Here is a 23,654-nt window from a genome sequence, read left to right as displayed (position 1 = left end):
CTGCGTTGGAAGAGAATTGGGAGAGGTGGAGTGTGCAAACCAGAGGCTTACCGGTATGTACACGTGTTCCTGTCACAATAAACCATTGTTATAGTAACATCTGGTTTATTGTGATGTCCAAATATAGCCGTTATATTATTTTAATAGTGAAAACTAACAAGTAGAAAATGCTTGACACTCATTCAGACTTAACAATTAATTAATTAAATTTCTAAACACCTTCCATCCAAGAACCACAGGGTGGATTACAGTATAAAAACGCAAAAAAATAGATAACATAATAACGAACAAAAAACAAACATATTTTGCTCTTGAATACCACATTGTTGGTCAAGCATGTTAAATTTTGCATAGAGTTCTTAAATATATATATATATCAGACTCTGCAAAAGCAAATAGTTAACATTCCTAGGTTTGCTGTACATTAAAATTACCTCTCACCATAAGCAGGAAGCTTTATATTTTATGATATCCTTAAAGTTCATGTGAAGCAGCCTTCTGTAACCCGGTACCATCCAAATATTTTGAACTACAACTCAAGTCAACCCCAGTCATTATCGGCCGTAGTCGGGGTGAAGGGTGATGTATTTGAAAAAATCTGGAGGGTACCAGATTGCAGAAGGCTGCATTACATCAAAATGAAACTCACTTATTTTTATAACATATCCCCAAAGCCACATAAAATTCTTCATGTGATAGCTAATGTAAAATTATACAGTAGATTAGTTTTATAATCTGCTCTAACAATATTCATAATACCTAGTACAATTGCTCATTGGTTCTCATGATAGTCATATTTATTTAAAAGTGTATTCATATACCATATTTAATCCAGAGGTCTCAGTGTGTGCAGCACAAGTTAAATAAGTTAAATGTGAGTATAATAATCTCAGTAAAAACACAATATATCAAACAATATTCAGTTCAATGACCTCCAAATGATTACATAAAAAGCTATGACTAGGCCCTGAGTGTTATTTTGTGGAAGTACTAAAGATGATAGCTGATGGACCAAAGAGTGTTGCATTAATTAGGAGTGGTCACCATCACTATTATATAATAACAACTGTGACCTACTCTTGAGCAAATTCTGCCATTGCCATCAGTCAAGCTTATGCATGATACGTTTATTCGAAGCTTCCACAGAAACCTAAGGCAGCAACTAGTTTTTTAATAAGATTGTATGGGTAGATGCTCCTGCCAACTTAGCAGTTCAAAAGCACGTCAAAGTGCAAGTAGATAAATAGGTACCGCTCCAGTGGGAAGGTAAACGGCGTTTTTGTGTGCTGCTCTGGTTCACCAGAAGCGGCTTAGTCATGCTGGCCACATGACCCGGAAGCTGTATGCCGGCTCCCTCGGCCAATAAAGCAAGATGAGCGCCGCAACCCCAGAGTCGGTCACGACTGGACCTAATGGTCAGGGGACTCTTTACCTTTATGGGTAGATGCTATTTGACTGACAGTCTTTGGCTAATATTTTAATTACAATTTTGTTGTTTTAGGGATAAACATCCAGACAATATTTGGCAAAATGTTACTTATTAGCAATTTATTCAATATCTCATTCATAGTGATAGTAATACCAATATATTTACAATACAGCTTCATTTGTATATGTAAGATAATTGTATCAAAGAGTATATAAACTATTAAATACTTTCATGCCACGTTTGTCCATGTCTCAAGAACCTTGAGAATCCTTGCAGGCTCCAAGCTTGTAACACATGTGCCTCATTAGGCAATCTATGTAGATTCTTGGGTGTGTTCCGATTCTGAGGCATGGCTCAATATTTAATCTAAATAATAAATAGCTTATGAACCTGATTGAAGTTACAGTAAGTGTGTCATTTTCTGTACTTCAATGAAATGATACTACATATCATAGTGTTGAAACACTAAATTCAAATATTTAATCTTACAAGTGCGGACCTGCATCAAAATGTTGCAGTATATCCTCAGTCCTAAACAAAAATGCTTCGGTTCAAGGCTCCAGCAAAGAGGAGCCATGTGATGTTGAGAGTTTGCAGAGCCCCTCCTTTTTTTCTTACCTTTCCTCCACAGTACTATATAGTAAAAAGGCATTCAGAGCTTATTGCCAGCCCAGAGCCCAAGTGCTTTATTGGCATAGGTTTGGGGGTGAATATTATGCATGAAGAAGGATGCTTTTTAAAACAACATGGCATGCATTTCCCTCAACTCTAATGGTCACCTTTAGGATACAGGGGCTCGAATAGGCCAGAGCTCCTTCTATTTCTCTCTCACACACCCCTTAAATACTGCATGGCTCAGTGACCCTCAGTCATTGAATTAACTGATAGATTCACACAGACTACCTAGCACACCCACCTCAGCATCTTTTATGTTCCCTGGTGTAATTATTTGAATTTGCTATTAGAGGGGTTATGTTTAACAAACTGGAGATCAGGAGTGTGACCTTTTAGCATTGAAATCTGTGCCCACCTATCCTGGCAGAGATTTTAGTGTATATTAGAATGCTTCTAAAGAGTTCTACTCTGTGCTCTTAATGAGCTTCCTAAAAAGGATTTTGAAACTTTTTTGAAATTAGATGCCTGATATGTAGGTCTTGATTTGATTGCATAGTAGCTATTTCACCTATTCCCTCTTTGTTGTGACCATATTATGAGGCATTATTGACTTGGTGTAGGATAGAATATTTCTGGTGGCTGTCAGTTTATTAACTTAGGACATAACTTGAATAGTTCTGGTGGCTGTCAGTTTATTAACTTGGGACATAACTTGAAAGTTTTATCATTAATGACATTTCTATTTTCTAGCCCTGTTAACTATAGCTGAATCTTAGAAAGAATTGCAGATTTTTGACTACCTTTCTATAACAGTCTTTATTGGCTGGGATCCATAGTCATAAATTTAAAAGGTGTTCAATATTTAATGAATGCTGAAATAATTAAAGAATGGCTGATACTTAAATGTGAACTTTGAATTATTATAGCAGTCAGTTCTTTAGGCATTGGGGGTTCTTTTATTGGGTCACCACATTAGGAAAGTAGATGATGATGGAACAAAATATTAATCTCTTTTAAAAACCAAAATAGTGAATGTGTATTTTTTTAAGAATCAGTGAGAAGTACACTCAAAATCAGGAATTGATTTAGTTGTGTTATTCAAAACAGTCGGGTTTTTTAGTTTAAAAAAAGACAGCGGCTGCCTATAAAGACGGGCTTCTAACAAAACTTTAAGAAATGCTCTTGGCTGCTTATCTGCAGCTGCAACGTTTGAATCAAAATGTTACTTTCAGTATCTATGTTCATTTCCCATCCTACTGCTATACTTCCTCTAGTGAGTTTGCATAGTGTACATTAATCTTGTGTGTGTTCATTTGTTGCTGGTGATGGAGACAGCTTGAGATACATTTTCTTTTCAAATGAGAATTCACAAACGTTTGCTTCACAATGTATTTCCCCCATTATACAACTGTGCAGAGTTAAGGCTTTTTACTTATAAGTTGCACTTAAAATATAAGCACCCCTTAAAACATTCAAACCACTTAGTCAGACTTGCACTGTAAACCAGTATAGAATTTTCAGAAAGTAAAGTATTGATTATGTGTTGTATCTTATATCTGAGACAGCCAATGGCAAATGTTGTCAAAATGAAATCAGATGTTTGTAACTTAATATTTAAGAAAAATGATGAGTGCATGTTTTTTACTTTGAGCATTCTTAGTGCTGCTCAGCTTTAAAGACATAAACTGATGTAAAAATAAATTTCTGCCTGCATAATTTATGTAATGTCTTGCTCCCTGATCCTGTTTGTATTGATTTTTCTAAAAGGCTTTTGTGGCCACAGGAACCAATCTGTCTCTCCAGTTTTTTCCGGCCAGCTGGCAAGGGGAGCAACGGCAGACACCAACCCGAGAGTACGTTGACTTTGAAAGAGAGGGAGGCAAGGTAAGGACAAAAAGTATAGATTGTGGTTATACAGGTATATATCACAGTGGCTTTAAAATGTGAGCTAGAGGTTTATGATATAAAATGAACTTGTAATAATACACATTGATATTTCTTTATTTTTATGGTGGCCAGTTGCCTATTGTTTCTTTAAAATCATGCAAAAAGTACCGGTATATGATACTATTACCATACATGTTGTGTAAATGAGGCAACAGCTTAGTGGCTCCTAAATGGATTTTGCAGTATGCCCAGGATCTCGGGAAGGGGAGAACATTTAGCACAAAGAATAGAATAAAATATTGCTACTGCTTTCTAATACAGTGGTACCTCAGGTTAAGTACTTAATTTGTTCTGGAGGTCCATTCTTAACCTGAAACTGTTCTTAACCTGAAGCACCACTTTAGCTAATGGGGCCTCCCGCTGCCGCCGTGCCACTGGAGCACGATTTCTGTTCTCATCCTGAAGCAAAGTTCTTAATCCAAGGTAATATTTCTGGGTTAGCGGAGTCTGTAAACTGAAGCGTATGTAACCTGAGGTACCACTGTAGTTTTCATGCTTTATAATAGTATTCAAATGTGTTTCACAATTTTTAATTGATACTCTAAGGCCACCTAACATATGGCATTTTCCTAACACAAATGTAGGAAGGTCTGTGTACAAAAAACCACACCATGATGTGTAAGACATTTTTGGAAGCATTTTTTGGTTAGCATTCAAAAATAAATTAATTAAGGTATCCTTGGTCTGTACCCTTTTTCCTAGAGATGTAAAAGTCCAGAAAGATACTGGATTTTTTTTTTGCTGCAGGGTTTCCCAGGCCTTCACATCTTTAGTTTTTTGTACACCTGTATGTGAAGAAAAATGTATGAATCAGCCCTTCAAAGAGCACAGTAAAACTTATGCATCTCAGACAGATAAGCAGACAATTGAAAGTTGAAGTTTTGTGTGCATTTTTATAACTCTAAAAATAGATATTGAATTGTGTGTTCGGTTTTGTCTGCAATAGTGACATGCTGGCATATTGAAGAGTTTGGTATGGTCACATTATTCTAGATAAAATCTACACAACATGGAGTTGTTTAGATATCCTTGGGCAAGTTCTTCTCATCCTAGTCTACCTCACAAGGAAAAACAACAACATTGTACCAATCATTTTAGTATTTTGGGGTAGGAAAACTAAATTTAAAAGGTAGATGTGTTTGAATATATTTTCCATTAGTTACTGTACAACAGTGGTTGCCAACCTTTTTGGGTCTGGGACACATTTGGAATTTTGAGGAAGTGCTAAGGACACTAGTCACAAAATGATGGCCAACAGGGGTGTGGCTTAATGCACAATGGCTGCTGCCTTCAGAAGAACAGGAAAAGAAAAGAGACGGGAACATAAAATGGTTCAAATATGAAGAAAACTATTCAACTTTTTTTGTTAAAATCTTTGAAAAACTTCCTTCTTTTCCAGGCTTTGTTAAGTCTTTGTTATGCTGTCTGTTGCTGGTCTGCTGTTGTAGATTAGAGATAGTAAATAAAAGATAAATGAATCCAGGAATCATTTTGAATTACTAAAGCCAGCCATGAATAGGCATGGCCACAAATAAAAAGATATACTTAATGCTGGATGGCATTAAGTAGTTTTTTACTATCTTTTTTGAAAGAAATTTTTAGAAATGTAAGGAGTGCACAGAAAATACACTCTACAAACATAAATCGCCCTTGTACTTGAATGCCATTCTACATCTATTTCGTTCATTCTTCCTATGTCAAGAGGTAATACAAGTTCTATATCGATAGCTGAATAGATTTACAACACTCGATTTTTTTTCTATTCCTGGTTCAAACCTTTTTTTGTACTGAGCTTTACTGTGCTGTTTTGTTTCTGCTTTGTCTTAAATGGTGACATATATTTTAATTCTGTGCATTGCCCTGATCATGTTTATAAAGGGCAGCCTAAAAATCTTTGAAATAAGATAAATGAGTTTCCTTCAAGTTTTGCCTAAAATGATGTTTAAATAGTGAATATAGGGCTTTCCACATCAGAGGAATTGTGAGCGAAGCAAAGCATTTAAATAATAGTAAAATATATTGGGGAGGAAGTCCTGCACATTTCATCACTAAGGATTAAAAGAATGCTTGCCTTCTGTTGTAAACTGCAGATTTCAACTTCAAGTACAGAAATATATATATATTGACTTGAATAGTATTTAATATTTTGTTATTGTCTGAGTATATAGTTGGATAAATAAAAGCACTGAAGCAACAGAAGCTTACTGTTGGAGGCTGAACTGGATGGAGCAGTGTTCTGATCCAGTATGTCTGCTCTTTCATACATCCTTGTCTCTATATGAATATATGAATATTTATGGCTGCTGGCTCTCTACATGGCTGTTGGACCGGTACAGGCTATGTATCTTGTACAGCAGGCTTCCCCAAAATGAGCACAGGACAGTCCTGGAAGCAAAGGTACCTGTATTTTCTGTGACACACCCATACTACTGGTTGTGCAAGTCATGTGAAAATACAGTTTGGGTATGAAGAGGTATTGTGGTTTGTATCCTGAAATACTAAAACTGATAGATCTAGCTAGATATACTGGCAGTTATGTGAGGATATAAGTGATAAGTCCTTGAGAAAGGAAGTGAGAGATTACCACTTTCTTGAAGTTTAACTCCTACTTTATTTCACTCATGGTGGTAAGGCAATTCAATTCAGTTTTGTTCCTAGTAGTACTCTCTTGTTTGTATGTGTTATTCATCATCATCCCCAACCCACAATTGAATGCATATAGCGTAAAAGACAAACAGGCAGCTGAGCTTGTGGAATAACCAATAATACAATGACCAATACAGTCGTACCTTGGATCTCAAACGCCTTGGCTCCCAAACAAATCAGCTCCTATTTTTCCAGTTTTTGAATGGTTTCGGGAGTCGAACGGACTCCTGGAACTTATTCTGTTCAAGAACCAAGGTACCCCTGTACAAGCAAACTTTGGCATAAGGAGGACATGAAGATTTCTAGAGAATGCATTTTTTTGCTTCTGGCCTCCTTTCCTAAAACTTGTATTTTTTGTGATTCTTGAAGCACTGCTTTCAGACTCATCTTTAAGGTTCTTGCATTAGGTTTTAATACAAACTTATTGTAAAAAGCCTACAAGTAAATGCAATTTTAGTAGATAAAAATATTCTGCTATCCAGTTTTCTGGATGTATATCATTACTTCAAAGTGCCTGTGTTTAATGTATCCTTCAACATTGGGAAATGGCATTAGGGCAGCTTCAAAGAACATTCAACAAAGCAGGGGCAAGGAATGCGGGAAATTAGGCAAGGAAGGGATCTAGCTATGGTTAGGAAGAAAGAGAATGCATAGCCACTTGCATTTTCCTTCCAGAAAAGCAAGAGGCATTATTGCAGTTCAGTAACACATTCAATCCATACAAAAGCAGTCAAGGGGAGTGTGGCCTTTGGGAGGCAGGTGTATCCTATGGAGTCTCCCAATGGCCAAATAGAAAATCCTAGAGGGCCACATTTGGCTCCAGGGCCTGAGTTATAACATGTCTGAAAAAGAGTGGCATTGAGCAGCCTCTAGGACTGATTCCAAAGAGCTGAATATGCAGGGGGTGCCATGCCAACCCAGTTACAAGAAAAATGTATCCTATAACTTTCCCCTGAATATGAAAAAGCTTTTTGCAAAGCTTATGGGTCATTCTGAGTCATGTTGATTAAGTGTCATGATACAGGGCTAAAGCCAAGTCACAGGTACATTTCACCCTCTCAAAATTAATTCCCGTAAGGTGATCTTACTCTTGCTACAAGAGAGACAAACTTGTACTTTTCAGGAAATGCAAAAACAGAGTAAGGTAAAGGTGAAGGGACCCCTGACCATTAGGTCCAGTCGTGACCGACTCTGGGGTTGCAGCGCTCATCTTGCTTTATTGGCCGAGGGAGCTGGCGTACAGCTTCCGGGTCATGTGGCCAGCATGACCAAGCCGCTTCTGGCGAACCAGAGCAGTGCACGGAAACGCTGTCTACCTTCCCACTGGAGCGGTACCTAATTATCTACTTGCACTTTGACGTGCTTTTGAACTGCTAGGTTGGCAGGGGCAGGGACCAAGCAACGGGAGCTCACCCCATCGCGGGGATTCGAACTGCCGACCTCTGATTGGCAAGTCCTAGGCTCTGTGGTTTAACCCACAGCGCCACCTGTGTCCCAAAAACAGAGTAGTTGGATTTAATTAAGCCAAGATATGCTTGCCAGCTGGCTCTAGTCATTCACTGGAGATGATTTGATTAATGGCTGAATTATAGGTGTTGCATGCATTAGATATGGCTCTAGATTCCGGAATTAATTAGGGCAATTGCAGTCTCCTCCTTGTGGCAGGCATGTGCTTAAACCAGCACTAACTCACACAATAGGAACTTACCCTGATTCACCACAATGACACACTCAGAGCAAAGCCAGTTCTCTCACACAGCTTCAGGACATGCACAAAGTTCCAGCTGTTCCAACCTACTTGTCAATACAATTCAGACTCTTAACTCTTTGGCTTCCCAAGTTAATAGTTAATGTATTTGTACAAGAAGATGCAGGCATGCTGCCTTGGAAGGGTGAAGTTGTGTGTTATATAATTTCAGTATTCCTTTTAGCTCTCTGTAGCCTTACACTTTATGCCCATGATGATCAGGTTCTGGAAACTTTCAGCTATGGCTTCATTAAATGTGCAGGTACCAAAACGTGAATAAGGCAAGAAAACATCCTCCTATCTTCTCACTCAGTCCTTCAGTTATTCTCTACCCCACTAGTTCTATTGCTTTAAAAATGTTGCCATGGTTTGATATTGGGTGGGGGATACTTTCAACACCTCATTCAGTATTTCAAAGGTCCTGTGTTTTCCGTAGCTTCCCCTCCGTTTCCCCCTATGTAGAATGAATATTAACTCTTTGGGAACAGGAGATAGCCTATCTGCTCATGATTGCTGTTATTCGGCATGAGAGAAAATCTATAAATCCAAATAGATATGTGGCAACAGTCTTTGGAAAGCTGAACTGTGGAAAATCCAGGAAAGGAAATGGAGTTTGATGTTACTCTTGGCAATCTCACTTTACATGTGTGCCCTAAATCCATTTTTTTCTTGATAAGCTAGCAAGTAGGTGCTTATTGGGAGACTGCTGTGTGCTTGGTGGTAAAATGATTTCTGCTTGAAGGAACACGATGTTCTGAAACTGTTTATCTTTGCTTTTTAAGACAAGATGCTGTAACAATAGTGTTTTCCTTCGAGGAATCCCTTTGCTGTCTTTTCACTAAAGAAAACCTACTTAATCTTCCATTCTTAGTAGTCAAAATGTCTCCTCTTGAGTGACATTATTCCAGAGCTGTGTAGAACATTGGCTATTCCTGCGTGGTTTGTTGTCCAGATGTATGGCAGAATGCCAGCTGGCAATCATGGTGGTCTTGCCATGAATAAGTGCTTCAGGGAAAACATTGCAATTTATCTGCAGACTTCTATTCATTCATTCTTCCTACCTACCTCACTGAGTTACGCTACTTCATTTATTTATAGATTAGAAAAAGCAATTTTAATAGGTTTTAATTACAATTCTATGTTACACCACTTTTACAGACTGAAAAATCAAATGCATTTCCTTGCTAGTTTCTATATTGAAAGCATTTGTTGTAGTGGTCAACACAACATTACAAATCCCTTCTGGCTGTCTCTGTCAGTGTTATACATACAGCCGGGTGTATTTCTTATAGTTTTAAATCATGATGTTGGAGGCTTTTGAGTTCCTTTTGTCTAGCAGCACTTCTTTTCTAAAAAAATGTTTAGGGGTGCTCTCATTTTCCTACTCATATTGAAATACTGCCCCTCAATGAGGCCAAATTTAGATTCACAAAATGTTTAGGGGTATGTGTACCCCTGCATCCCCATCCCCCAGAAAAAAGCACTGGATACCTCTATTTGGCTATTTGGCTTTTTCCTTTTCCTTTTTGTAACTTCTCTGTGCTGACTCCAGTATGGCAGCATGCTTCATCTAATAGTATAAATTAAACATGGAAACTTTTGGCATCACACAATAGGGTACTTTTCCAGTAATGATACTTCAGTAATGATACTGATCCTAATGTATCTCAACATAAAACAATTATAATTATTCCAAGAAGCTTCAGTTCTGTCAAAGCTACCAACTCCAGCTTATTAAATAATAAAATTCATCATTTTGAAAGACAGTATTAACAATACATTTTCTCTTGCTTAACATCAGCCACCAACTGACCATCTAGTAATCAACATGTTTGATCATATAGTTATTCTTTGGAAGTATTTTTCCTGTTAATTTGATATTTCACTTTAAAAATTCAAACAAAATAAAGGAATGCTTTTCTCTATTGTACAAATGTCATCAGTATTTAATACATACAATCTTCCTTATTTGTGAAGAATTAAAAACACCACCCAGCCTATTAAGCACTAGAACAGAGAGTTGGAATAAATAGACAATTCCCCCAACAGAGGGACGAAGAAAGTAGTGTCCCTCAAGGATCAGTGTTGGAAGCTCTGCTTTTAAACTTGTTTGGTAAATGATCTACAATTAGGGGTAAGCAGGAAGCTGACAATGTTTGTTGATGGTACTGAATAGTTCAGCGTCATTAAAAAGGGACTGTAAAAAAACTCCAAAAGACTTCTCCAAACTGAGTGAATAGACTGTAAAATGGCAAATGCAATTTAATGTAAACAAGTGTAAATAGTGCATGTAGGCAAAAAAAATCTTAATTTGACATATGCATTCATGGGGTCTGACCAGGAATTAGACCTTGAAGTTGTAATAATGTAGATGCTTCAATGAGCATGTTGACCCAGCATGCAGCAGCTGTAAACAAGGAAAATTCCATGCAAGGGATTATTAGGAACTGAATGGGGGGGGGGCTGCCATTATGCAGTGGTACCTCTGGTTAAGAACTTAATTTGTTCCGGAGGTCCATTCTTAACCTGCAACTGTTCTTAACCTGGAGTACCACTTTAGCTAATGGGGCCTCCCGCTGCCACTGCGCTGCTGCCACGAGATTTCTGTTCTCATCCTGAAGCAAACTTTTTAACCCGAGGTACTATTTCTGGGTTAGCAGAGTCTGTAACCTGAAGCATTTGTAACCTGAGGTACCACTGTACAAATGTATGGTGTGACTGAATTTGGAATACTGTGTACAGTTTTGGTCTGCACATCTCAAAAAGGATATTGTAGAATTGGTAAGTGTTCCAAAAAGGGCAATAAAAATTATCAAGAGAACAGAGGGACTCCCTTGTGAGGAAAGGTTACAGAATAGGGGGCTTTTTAAGTTAGAGAAAAAGTGAGTAAGCAGTAATGGTATAGAAGTGTACAGTAATATCATTTCTTGCATGCAGGTAATATTCCAGGGATGGCGTGTATATGCAAAAATGTCTATACCTGAACAATCCCTTGGAACTGTCCCCACGTAACAATCTTTGCCTTCCAAGCCTTATTTACTGAGCTCTGGGATGTTTTGTTCCCGTGAGAGCAGCCCAGAGCCCAGTAAGCAAGTCTGAGAGTTTAAAAGCTTTTTCCATGTTGGGAAAACCTGACACAAAATGAGCTTTTAAGCTCTCCAGTTTGCGTGCAATTTGTGGGATTTCAACTATGCAAGGTTGAAAATTGTGGAAGCAAATTGCGTACAAGATGTGATTGTACTGTATACATTTACTCGTGTGGAGAAAGTGGATAAAGAAAAGGTTTTCTCCCTCTGCACTAAAATTCATGGACATCCAATGAAGCTGAAGATTCAGGACACACAAAAGAAAGTACTGTTTAATGCAGTGAAGGAGGCAGTTTTGGCAACTAAACTGGATGGCTTTAAAAGAAGATATTTGATGGAGGATCAGGCTATCAGTGGCTAGTAGCCATAACGTAAAGCCTATGTTCTTGCTTCTGAATAACAGTTGCTGAAAACCACAGGAGGGGGAGAGTTCTCTTGTGCTCATGTCATGCTTGCTGTCTTCCTATAGGCATATGGTTGACCACTGTGAGAAAAGGAAGCTGGACTGGATGGATCATTAGCTTGATCCAGTAGGCTGTTCTTAGATTCTTAAATACCATCTCCCAAGGACTTAGGGTGGTATCAATGGGATTGTTTATTTTTCAACAAACATGTGACAGAGTTTAGGAGGATTATGAGTTGCCCAAGGTCCTGACACTAGAAAATGTTCCCAGTACTGTATTTGAATTAAGGGGTGAGTGTCTCCTTGTGTCTGTGCTGATATTATAGGAAATGATCTTATGTTCTGCTATTGTGAAGCCAAGTAGAGAACTGGGCTTATAATTAGAAAGGATTTGTTGTAATCTTCTGATAATCCTTTAAAAGGGAATCATGATTTAGTGGCCTCTGGCAAGAAAATTCAGAGTGGAAATTACTTTTGAAATCAGGGTGTTAACTTCATTTCCTTACCTAGCCCCTAATAAGATTCTTATACAGTACAACTGTCCTTGAAATAAATGCCAGTTCCTTACATGCTACTATGTTCAGATTCATTGTTTGCTTGCTTCCTGAGAAAGTGGTCTGTTGCCCCCAAAGGCTAATGTCTCAAACTCATCAGTATGTTAAAACCATGAAATTCATTTATACTAAATGCTCTTATTTTAGCTGAGATTCCCCACCCCCCATGGCTGCAAAGTGGAGTTACTCTATAAACTAAAGCTACCCTTTCAATCTAATAGTTGGGTCACTATTGATAAATTAAGCTAGGTAATGAATTTTTCTTCTCTACTGTGGATAAAATATACCCTAGTCCTTCCAAAGTGTAATATGCTTGGGGGACCTTGGGGGATATCCAGTATTGCTCATGCTTAGAGTAGACATATTAATATCAGTGGACTTAAGTAAATTACATTCATTAATTTCAGTCGATCTGCTGAGTAGGACTTAGTTGTATATCACTTCTTATATTCTATAAAGTATTATGAAGTATATTATTATATTGTAAACTTGCTGACAGATATATTTCCCAGTCTGTTTCTGTATTGGAGCTGTTGTTAATATGTTTTAATTGTTTTATTGCTTGTGTGTTTGGTGTCTAGGAAACTTTGGGGTGATGGGCAGGATAGAAATTCAATAAATAATCACTCGTTGGTTCACTTGACATGTTTATAAATTATTTATGAATAAATTTATTATGAAGTGTCTAAAATGGTTATGTGATGAATAAGGGAGTATTAAAAACTCTACTTAAAGGGCTTGTTGAAAGAGGTAGGTCTTCAGTAGGCTCCAAAAAACAACAGAGATTAAACCTGTCCAATATTTAATGGGAAGGGTTTCCAGTTCTTATATCATGCAGAATGGTCCTCCTGATAATATGATACCTTCAGGATGTCCTTTCTTGCAGAGCATAGTGATTGATTGAGTATATCAATATGAGTCTAAATTTTATGTATTCTGATCTCAAACCACATAGGGCTTTATACATCAGAATTGATACCTTGAACTTAGCCTGGCAGCTAACTGGCAGCCAGTTTAATACTTTTCAACAGGAGCATAACATGGCGATAGCCAGCCCCAGTGACTGCAACTGGTGTGGGTCCAGTTGCGACCATGTGGAGATCTCTGGATGCCATGTTGGCAACTCACATCTCCAGGTTTCTTAAGCAGGTAGGCAGAAGAGCTTGTTTGTTGCATTTTTATCTCATCTTTTTCTCAAAGGAATACATGGTTCACCCCCCTCCTCAGTTAATGCCTACAACAACCCTGTGAGGTAGGTTCAGATGCTGTGACTGGCCCAAGGTGAGCTTCATGATTGAGTGGGGATTTGAACCCTGATCTCCCAAGTCCTAGTCGATCACACTAACCACTACACCACACTGGCTTCCTATAATACTACTGGTATGGGTGACGTTTAGTAAAACTACATCATTTGAGTATTTGGTTACTGGTATTCGGTTACTGGTATGATTCAGGGGCAGGTGGGATCAACACTGAAACTTAATTACTGCTTTACAAGCAGACAGGCAGTTTACTATGTGCTTATGAATAGGGAAAGTTGCATGTGATGAGAATTGAGCAGTGACTCACATGTGAGTGCCTTCTACAAGAATGCATGATGGGCATGTTTGCTGGGAATATGATTGAAAACAAATTTCAGTGCAGTGGTATGTTCTTGGCTTTCTGTTTCTGTGTGGTGACTGTTAGTATGCTGACTCACTAACTGATGGGTGGTAACTGGTGAACTACATACAATCTGACTTAGAAATGATTCAGTTGTCTTCCTGAAAACACTTCTGTGGTAACACTGCTATCTTGTGCCAGTGTTTTCATGTACACATTTGCTTGTTCCTTCCCACATTGATATTTCCAGTTGTAACTTATATATCCTTGATGAGATAAGGTGTTCATCATTCTTTTAAGGATTTCCTCAAATTCATCCTAAATTGACTAGCTAAATTATTGGGGGGGGGGGAGTCTGATTTGAAAAAAATCTAATCAAGGCTTCTTTGTAATTTAGATCTGTTTATGATCATAATCATGAGTAAATACTGTTGCCAATGCCATTAATTAAATCTCATCATCATTAAGTACCATTTATTTTCCTTCTTTTGAATTTTGTAATCACTCTTTTTATTGTGGATTATCTTCAATCCCTGAATGGGAGATGTGGGTGGATTTAACCTAGAGTTAAGGTCATCTCAATTCTTTAGGAAGTTAGATATTAAGGTGTCTTCATTGATTAACAGAATTAAGCACCTACCAGCATATTTGCAAGTGTCCTCAGATGTAGCCGATGAAGAATGAATTGTTAAAACAACTTTGTACAAAGTTATTTTTACCCTGAAAAAAACACATTTTCATTTCATTTTTGAGACATACCAAAACTACTCCCTCATTTTGGCAGCAACTGTTGGGCAATGGCTTATAGTGATTTGGATGTGTGTTCAGGTAACTTTATTTGATAGCTAGTTTATTTTCAAAGATTAAATTGGCATGGTGAGTGATATGACAGCTGCAAACCAAAAATAGTCTTAGAAATGGAGAGGAAACAGTTTTTATCTTAAAAAAGGAAATGTGGTCAAACGGCTTCAGCAATAACAGCAGACAGTTTTGCTTCTTACAAAATGTGCCCCTACTTTCCCTGACAGAGGAAATTACAATAACATGATTTAAAGGGAAGTTTGGAGGAAGAAAAAGTCAGAGCAAGGGTTCGCTAGAGGTGGTTTATGCACTTGCTACAACTGATGAGAAAGTTACAGGAATTTCAAGTTGAGGGATCACTGTAGGGATGGGTAAAATATTATTCTACAAGTTTAAGAGACACACATTTCAATATATTCTAGTTTGTAGCAATATTATCAGGCTAAAACAATCAGAAAATATGTGTCCTTCAGACAGAAAAATGCAATGGAGTGTATGTAAGAGCATCAAATAAAATAAAACAGGAGCATGGAAAATCATGGAATTTAAAAGAAATCAAGACACCTACAGTTCTCAAATTTCTGCAGCCAGATGAATTTCTGATATTTGGCTGCTGAAAATGCAAACTCAGCCATGGACTTTATGATACGGACTCTAATTGCAATTTTTAGGGCTTGCCTTGCCTCTGTTGTTGTTATTACTGTTATTACTATTACTCTGTTGTTGTTATATCATGGCGCACACTTTTTTTTTATCTGAAACCTATTAATCTCTCTCTTTTGCATGTGTTTCTCTTTTCACCATAGTCAGTACAGTGGGCACTCAGGTTGCGAACATGATCCGTGCAGGAAGCACGTTCGCAACCTGCAGTGCCGCATCTGCACACTCGCGGGTTGCGATTCAATGTTTCTGTGCATGCGCAAAATGCGATTTAGCGCTTATGCACAAGTGTCGAAACCCAGAAATAACCCTTTCTGGTACTTCTGGTTCAGCACGGTGCACAACCCAAAGCATCTGTAACCCGAGGTATGACTGTAGCTCTGTCTGTTACTTTGTTCCTTTATTTCTTGTGTCAAATATATTTAATTTCCCCTCCTCTTGTTCTTCAGGCTCTCTGTTCTGTCTTCGCATTTGTTCTTCTTTTTCATCATTGAGTTCAGTAGACACCACACACACAAAGCAATTTATCTGTTTTATAGAAATACCACCTTTTCTCCAAGGAGTTCAAGGTGTCATACATGGTTCTCCCCAGTCAGTCTTCACAGGAACCATGTGAGCGTAGGTTAGACCGATAGATAGTGGCTGGCCCACGGTTCCCTGTGATTTTCATTACCCAGTGGGGATTTGAACCCAGGGCCTAATCCAACACACTAACCACTGCATAACTAGTGGCTTACTGATGTTGTTGCTGTTTGCAGCATGGACAGTTGACTGAAATAGTTTAGAACTGATAGCAACTCCACCACTTGTCTCTGGATCCACAGAGGGGGATAATTTGTACACCATTTAACGAATGAATTGTCCCATTTTCCTCCCTTCCCTATAGCTGTTGATCCCATGTATGCTGCAGGTGTTTTCATGTAGAGGTGGGGAAGGAGTGCAGGTATGGTTATTCAGAAGTATTAGTAGCATAATAATCTGATAATAACATGATTATCAGCATGCTTCACTGTTAGGCTTCCTCCCCCTTTCCAGTCTTGTTTGCTTGCATCAGTAAAAAAGTTCCCTTAATAACTTTCCTGTTGAGAGAGGCACAGTTAGAAATTGAACTCAACTGATCTTGGCAGACATTTAATGCTCCTACTGGCAGGATCAGTTTCAAAAACAATCACAACTCATTTTTCATGCTGTCTTCACAACTGTTGGCAATGCAAACAAGGATTTAACTCCCACTCGAAATATAAACGCTGTAATCTGTATTACATACTACAGATCTCATTTCAACCTCCTTAGTGACAAGTTAAAGGAAAACCTCCGAAAATGCATTTTACCATATATATTTCCACTTAATTGTTAGGCCCTGTTAATGTCACTTAATGCCTTCTGCAGGTGTGTCTCTAACTATGGAGATCAGGTTCATGCCACCTGCCATGTAAGAAGACTGATGGATCAGGCCAAAGTCCTGTCTAATTCAGCATTCTTTTCCCACAGTAGCCAACCAGGTGCCTATGGGAAGCCCAAAAGCAGCAACTGGTATTCAGAGATATGCTGCCTCTGATACTGCAGATAATATATAGCAATGACTAACAGCAATTAATAGCCCATTCTTCTATACAATTTCTCATCATGTTGTAAAGCTGCCCAAGCTGACAGCCAGCTTGGCATATAGAGTAGCCTGATTGCTGTCTCTTGATTTTGATAGGCAACAGTTGTACAGATTAGGCCTATGTGTTTTGGGCTACATATGTATAAACTTCTACAGTCATACCTTGGGTTACAGCCGCTTCAGGTTGTGTTTTTTTGGGTTACGGACCACCGAAACCTGGAAGTACCGGAACGGGTTACTTCTGGGTTTTGGTGGTCATGCATGCGCAGAAGTGCTAAATCGCGCTTTGCGCATGAGCGCCAAATTACAACCCATGCGTGCGAAGACGCGGGTTGCGAACGCTGTGGGTTGCGAACATGCATCCCATACGTTTAAGCCTGGGGTAACTTAGCTGTGTCACCTTGACTGTTTTGCAACTATTTGGAGGCGTTTTTACTTACAAGCAGTTTCTGGGAACATCATTTATTGTGCCAAACCTCATTGCAAGGATAAGCTCCTTCTGTAAAGCATTCAAGGTTTGAGCAGTTTGGGGAAATGTCCAAATGTTAGAAGTATACTCTCCTTACAAACTTGTTTATTTTATGATTCCTGATTACTACTAAAAATTCCTTTACTTTAAATCTAATTGGCAAAATGATGTGGCCACTTGTATGTGCATGGTATATTTGCATAGTTGTATGATATTTGTAAGAAGCAAAAAACTGTATAAATTCAAAATCTAAGTTCACTTCTTTCAGTGACCGTTTTTAGTGCTACCAGGTGTCACATATTTGAAGCTGATAAAAGTTGCAGTGTTCAGGATGGTAGTTCTACATCTAGAATAGCGTTATGGAAAGCAGATAAAAAAAATAAATAGGTAGCTCCATGAGTAATTACGTAAGAGAGCTTGTTTTCTTGCTGGCAGGTTAAAACAATATTTGGATATAGTGAAAATGGAGAATACTCCTTTAAGGCTCATCAAAGTGCATAACCATTGCTGAATGTAACAGGGATTTTCTCTATTCCTCTTCCCTTCTCCACAGCTGTTCCCTCTCTAGCATGCAAATTACCCCCTGCTACCCTTAACTGTGATTCATTGTTATGTCTACACAGATTTTAACCGTGGTTAACATTAACCGTTGTGTGATTATGGTGTAGGATTTGAAGCTAACTTCATTGTTGGCAGTTAATTATGCTCAAAATAATTTGGCACATGTGACTCATGACTTGAATAAATCTCTACGTATGCTGGGTTGAAAAGACTTCATTACAATTGTTGGAGCAAGTTGGTTGAAAATAACTTTTCCTCCACCATTGGTTCCCTTCTTTTCAGTCACACTCCTTTTTTTTATGCTTCTCTCCCCCACTCCATACGGTGCTCAATTTATTTTCCTTATTTGCCAATTTCCTCTCATGCCTCTTTTGCTGCCACCACTACATATCTGGTAGCTGAGCTGAAAAAAACTCATAATAAGGTCTAACCATTTGCTGCTTTAGGTTGGCACCATCTTTTCCAGGTAGACCCTGCTATATTAACCCTACCATGGTCATATTGGTTGGGCTTTTCACCTGCCACTAGAGGTGATGACAGCACCTCTGCTGGTGCAGAAGTAAGGGGAGGACAGGTAGGCAGACAGCAAGGAAGGGGGAGGGAGCTTAGAATCTGGTGACCTAGTCAAGGCACAGAAATACTACTTTCAGTGACTGGGTCAACCCTGATTGAAGCTACCATGGGTATGAGGTTTGTTTTGGCTTTCAATGTGACAAATAAATACAGTGTTGAAAACTATGTGTTTTTATTAATTTGCTTTTATGTTACATTTTCCACTGGTATTCTCAAAATGGCTAACAAAATTACAATTGAATATACACAATGTGTTTGCATGTCTTGGTAAGCCATGAACACACAGATCATCCCCACTTCACTCCTCCTCACTACTGAGCAAGAGCAAGAAATTAGGATCTTTGGCTTAGCAGAGCATATGAAGGCTTATTCTTAGCTTACTAGTTATAGTCTCTTTGAACGAAACAAACTATGATCCTCATTTCACAAGGAATACTAAGTTAAGAGTTGCTCTTCATAGTAACAGGGAAGAGTGAAATGGGAGTGAACTTTGCATTCACAGTAAATTATCAGCCATGGCTTACCTGTAATGACCATGTGTGTTGATTCATGCCTATGCAAACAGCCTGCATTATCAGTATATGTCTTCTTATATTTCAGGTCTACCTAAAAGCGCCTATGATTCTTAATGGTGTTTGTGTTATTTGGAAAGGCTGGATAGATCTCCAAAGACTGGATGGCATGGGCTGCTTAGAATTTGATGAAGAACGGGCACAGGTAAAGTAGGGAGCTTCAAACTTCTCAAATCTCAGTTATATTGTGAAGCAAAATTTGTAATTTTGGTATGCAGTACTTTATAACTTTGGACGGGGAAATCGTATAATGAGAAATTGAAAGCATAAGCAGGATCACTGTTTGGATTTAGTTGTTGCCTCTTCAATCACATATGATCAGCATATTTCAGTCTGCCTTTTGGTCCAAGGAAGAAGTCTCCCCACTCTCCACTGTTTTCCTTCAAAGAAAAGAAGAGAGTAGAGAGTAGAAAAACTTCTGTCATGTTCTTTCAGTTTCCCTTGTTCTTTCTAGGAGGTCTGCCTTTGGTCTTAATTTCTTTATCTTTTCCCCTTTGTGCTTCTGAACTTCCTTGTCCATAATTTAAAATGCATGCAAACCCTGTGCTTTCTAGTTCCATAGCCATCCTGCTTATTCTGTAGTTAAATGGAAGGAAAACTGAAGCTTGCTTATACCTACTTGGGTAGCAGTAGGTTCACTTGCACCTGGGGCATTGAATAGTCATGGTGTACTTTAGTGGTTATTAAACTAATCATGCACTTGTCTGTGATAACTGATAATTCTTCATTAAGAAACCCTGAAAATTCGGCAACATAAAGCCTCTTATTGACCTAGACCTTGTATTAGGCTTTTCTTTGATGCTCCCATATCATTCTCTTTTCTCAACTTTGGCCCTCCACACCTCTCCTTCCTATAGTTCTGTACCTAACTATGCATATTTTATCCAGGCCACTCCTTCTTTTGTCTATGACCTAGCTTTCACAACTAACCTAGCACGCCTGACTCCTCACCTCCTCTGTCATTTCATCCCATGAAATGCTAGAAACTGAAACAGTGGCACATGCAAGGCTCACAGGTGACAATAAGTAGTTTTCTTAATACTGTAGAAAAATAATTGTCTTTGAATATAATTACATGGGAAGAGCCTGCTGGCCCATGTAGTTTGGCATCCTGATGCCCACGGGAAACCCACAAGACAGATTTGAGCACAGGACACTGTGGTTTCCAGCAGGGGATTTTTAGAAGCATAGCTACCTCCAACTGTAGAATCAGAGCATACCCATCATGGCTAGTAGCAGTCAGTAGCCCTCTCCTCCATAAATTTGTCTAATCCTCTTTTGAAGCCATCTAAGTTGTTCGCCATAGTTGAACAATGCATGGTATGAAGTAGCACTTCCTTTTTTCTGTCCTGAATCTTCCAGCAACCAGCTTCATGGGATGTCCATGAGTTCTAGTGATATAAGAGAGGGAGAATTTTTTTTCTGTAACCACTTTCTCCATACTCACCCTATTTTATATCATCTTGCCTCTTCTCAACAAAATGAAATGAAATTAAAAAGTCCCAAACGCTGCAACCTTTCCTCACATGGGAGTCACTTCATCCCCTTGATTGTTTTGGGTACCCTTTTCTGAACCTTTTCCAACGCTACAATATCTTTTTTCAAGTAAAGTGATCAGAACTATACCCCAGTATTCCAAATCTGTTCACACCCTAGATTTACATAATGGCATTATGATGTCCTCAGTTTGGATTTAATTACTAATTAAAATATTTGTGCAGTTCACATCTATTTCACACAAAAGTCGTAAAACAGCTTCTACCTGTGAAATTAATTCTTCTCTTAGAAAAAGAGGGCTTTTATTTAATTATGGCCTTTTATTGAACATCCTGCTTTCAGCTGTTTGGGTCTTGCTTCTCTATTAAAAGATATTGATTTTAAAAAAAAATCAGATCCCTGAAAGACCTTGTATTATGCTGCTCCAACATAAAAATTGCCAAGGAGAGATGGAGCTGCTACTTAAAAATAGACCTTAATGAAAAATTTGCACATTGCCCTTTAGTGCATGCTGCTTGGGCCTAAGCTGATGTTTATTGATTGACAGATGTTTGTATTAAAACTAAGCAAGGCCACAGGGGGAACTCTTCCACATCATTTCACAAAATAGCTTTAGGGTGCAGGAAGTGCCCTAGGCAAAAAAGGCAATTTGACATTCTCTCACTACAGACATTTTATTTTAAAATTTAATGTACTTAGTCCCTTGGTATATTAAAATGTAGCTGGATTCTCTGGAGCAGGACTTATTTAACCTGCACATTTTTGCAAAGCTACACTATTAAAGGAAAATCATCATGCTGAATGTAGCATGCTGTACTTTGACAAACGTAGCTTAAAAGTTTTGATTATTAAAAGAGACAAGATGAAGAAGAAAGAGTGTAATTCTGCTTGGAAAAAGTGCAAGAGAATTGCATATTGTTAAAAAAGTAGTTATTTAATATAGGTCAATTAGTCTGTGGGGAGGACCAAAAAAAGAAACTTGAACAACCTCGCTGCAACTACAGTGGTACCTCGCAAGACGAATGCCTCGCAAGACGAAAAACGCGCAAGACGAAAGGGTTTTTCGTTTTTTGCGTTGCTTTGGAAGACGATTTCCCCTATGGGCTTGCTTCGCAAGACGAAAATGTCTTGCGAGTTTGCTTCCTTTTTCTTAAAGCCGTTAATACCCAGCGAATCCGCGCTCCGCAAGACAAAAAAATCGCTAGACGACACAACTCCGGAACGAATTAATTTCGTCTTGCGAGGCACCACTGTATTAGAAATAAATGTTCTGAAGAAGATTTAGAAATGTCTTTAAATTTTAAAACTTGGTGGAAAATAGCTCAGCATTTTTTAAAATATGACATTGCTATATTAGCATTTTGTCAATGGGATTATGAGGAATTTTACTCTTAATTTAGACAATATTTTCTTCTGGCAAAATAGCCTTCTCAAGGAACTCAATTATTGAGTTCTGCTTGCCTAATATAAATGTAGGAGAGCAGTTTTGCAGAGTTTTATTTGTAAACTAAATTTCTTCTCAAAAGAGTTTATGGTGGTAAGATTATGCTTTCTTTAGAAAGTTTACAATTTATGTATTTGAAAATATTATGTAACTTTGGTGTATAGTATTTCTAGACTTACTCTTTTTGTATTCTGATTTGCGTATTATATTGCAATTCATATTTAAGTACATCATGCTAACATGTTTTCAGAGTCCAATATTTTCTAGTGGGTCTTAGTTATCACCTTTTGCCATATTACATCATTTACCTAACATAGCTCTATCTATCTATCATCTATCTATCATCTATCTATCTATCTATCTATCTATCTATCTATCTATCTATCTATGGTGCTATCCTCTGCTCACATGCAGAAAATTCACATAGAGCTTCTTGGTTGCCTCTCTTAATGCTGCTTTGGTGGCATAGGCCCTTCCTAGCACCCGCTCCCACTGTGGCCTCTTTATGGCACAGGCTTTTCCCTCAGCTGGCATATTTCCAGTGCAGGCACTGTCTTGTCCTGTTTCCTGTTTTCAGGATGAGCAGGACAACATGTCCTCTTCTTCCTTCCCTCTCTAATGATATGGTATGGGTGCTCTGAGAAAAAGCATAGGGCTCCCTCTAGTCATCTAAACAGGAAGTCTCTATGGTTTTGAGTCACTGTGATGAGAGGAGAAACACTAGGACTATCCAGCAGGCCCTTCCTGTGCCATTTCAGCTAATTTTGAAGTATTGGCAAATGCCTGCTCCTGCTGGCCAGCAGCAACACCAGCAGACTTTTCCAGCAGCAGAGCCATTGCTTCCAACTGGTCTGAGGAAGGGTGGTTTTCCCTTTGTCCTCAGACAGGGAGAAGGGGGAGCTGTTGACTGATGATGATGTAACAGCACCTGCTGCTCCTCCTTGCCCGTTTTCTGCTGAGGCTTTCAGTACTCTCTGTAATGCCCATAAAACTTTGAAGATTTCTCTACCCAAGCATTGGGGGGGGGGGAGGCTGAGGAGGAGGAAGTATTTGAAGTGAGGGCTACCCCTGATATCTAGCCAAATGTCCTTTTTCCTTCCAGTTTTAAGAAGACCATTTCTACGGGAGTGGGCCAAACCTAATGGGGTGCACTATTTGGGCTTAGCTTCTAAGAGGCTTTGCTCCTTGACCAGATATAGCATGACAAAGCTCAAGGTTTCTTTGGTAGATGCCCCATTTCCCCTATTACTTCTGGCCGGGTGGCTGCCAGAGACATAGGTATGATTTCCCAAGAATGTAGTGGATAGGTGTCCTGAAGCCTTTTGCCATAGGGCACATGAGGTCATGCCTCTGGTAGTGAGGGGCATTGCCGCTTCTGTGGTGTCATTGTGGGCTTCCTTTTCACTGGCCCTCCTCAAGGGGAGGTACCCTGTGGCTGCCAT

General features: G+C 38.7%; 1 protein-coding gene across 4 annotated transcripts in view; it reads left to right on the top strand.

Annotated features, from left to right (window-relative positions):
- CBFB (core-binding factor subunit beta) overlaps window positions 1-23,654 on the top strand; it is a 41,648-nt gene that overhangs the window by 6,085 nt on the left and 11,909 nt on the right. For all 4 annotated transcript variants that reach the window (XM_081920449.1, XM_081920447.1, XM_081920448.1 and 1 more), the window contains exons 3-4: window positions 3,812-3,928; window positions 19,300-19,416. In XM_081920449.1, coding sequence (XP_081776575.1) covers window positions 3,812-3,928; window positions 19,300-19,416 — 234 coding nt within the window. The remainder of the gene's footprint in view (window positions 1-3,811; window positions 3,929-19,299; window positions 19,417-23,654) is intronic.

Source organism: Podarcis melisellensis, assembly GCF_964234715.1.
Source record: "Podarcis melisellensis genome assembly, chromosome: 8".
Lineage (NCBI taxonomy): Eukaryota > Metazoa > Chordata > Lepidosauria > Squamata > Lacertidae > Podarcis > Podarcis melisellensis.
Note: the sequence above shows the minus strand (reverse complement) of the source record. Positions and strands in the feature narration are given on the sequence as shown.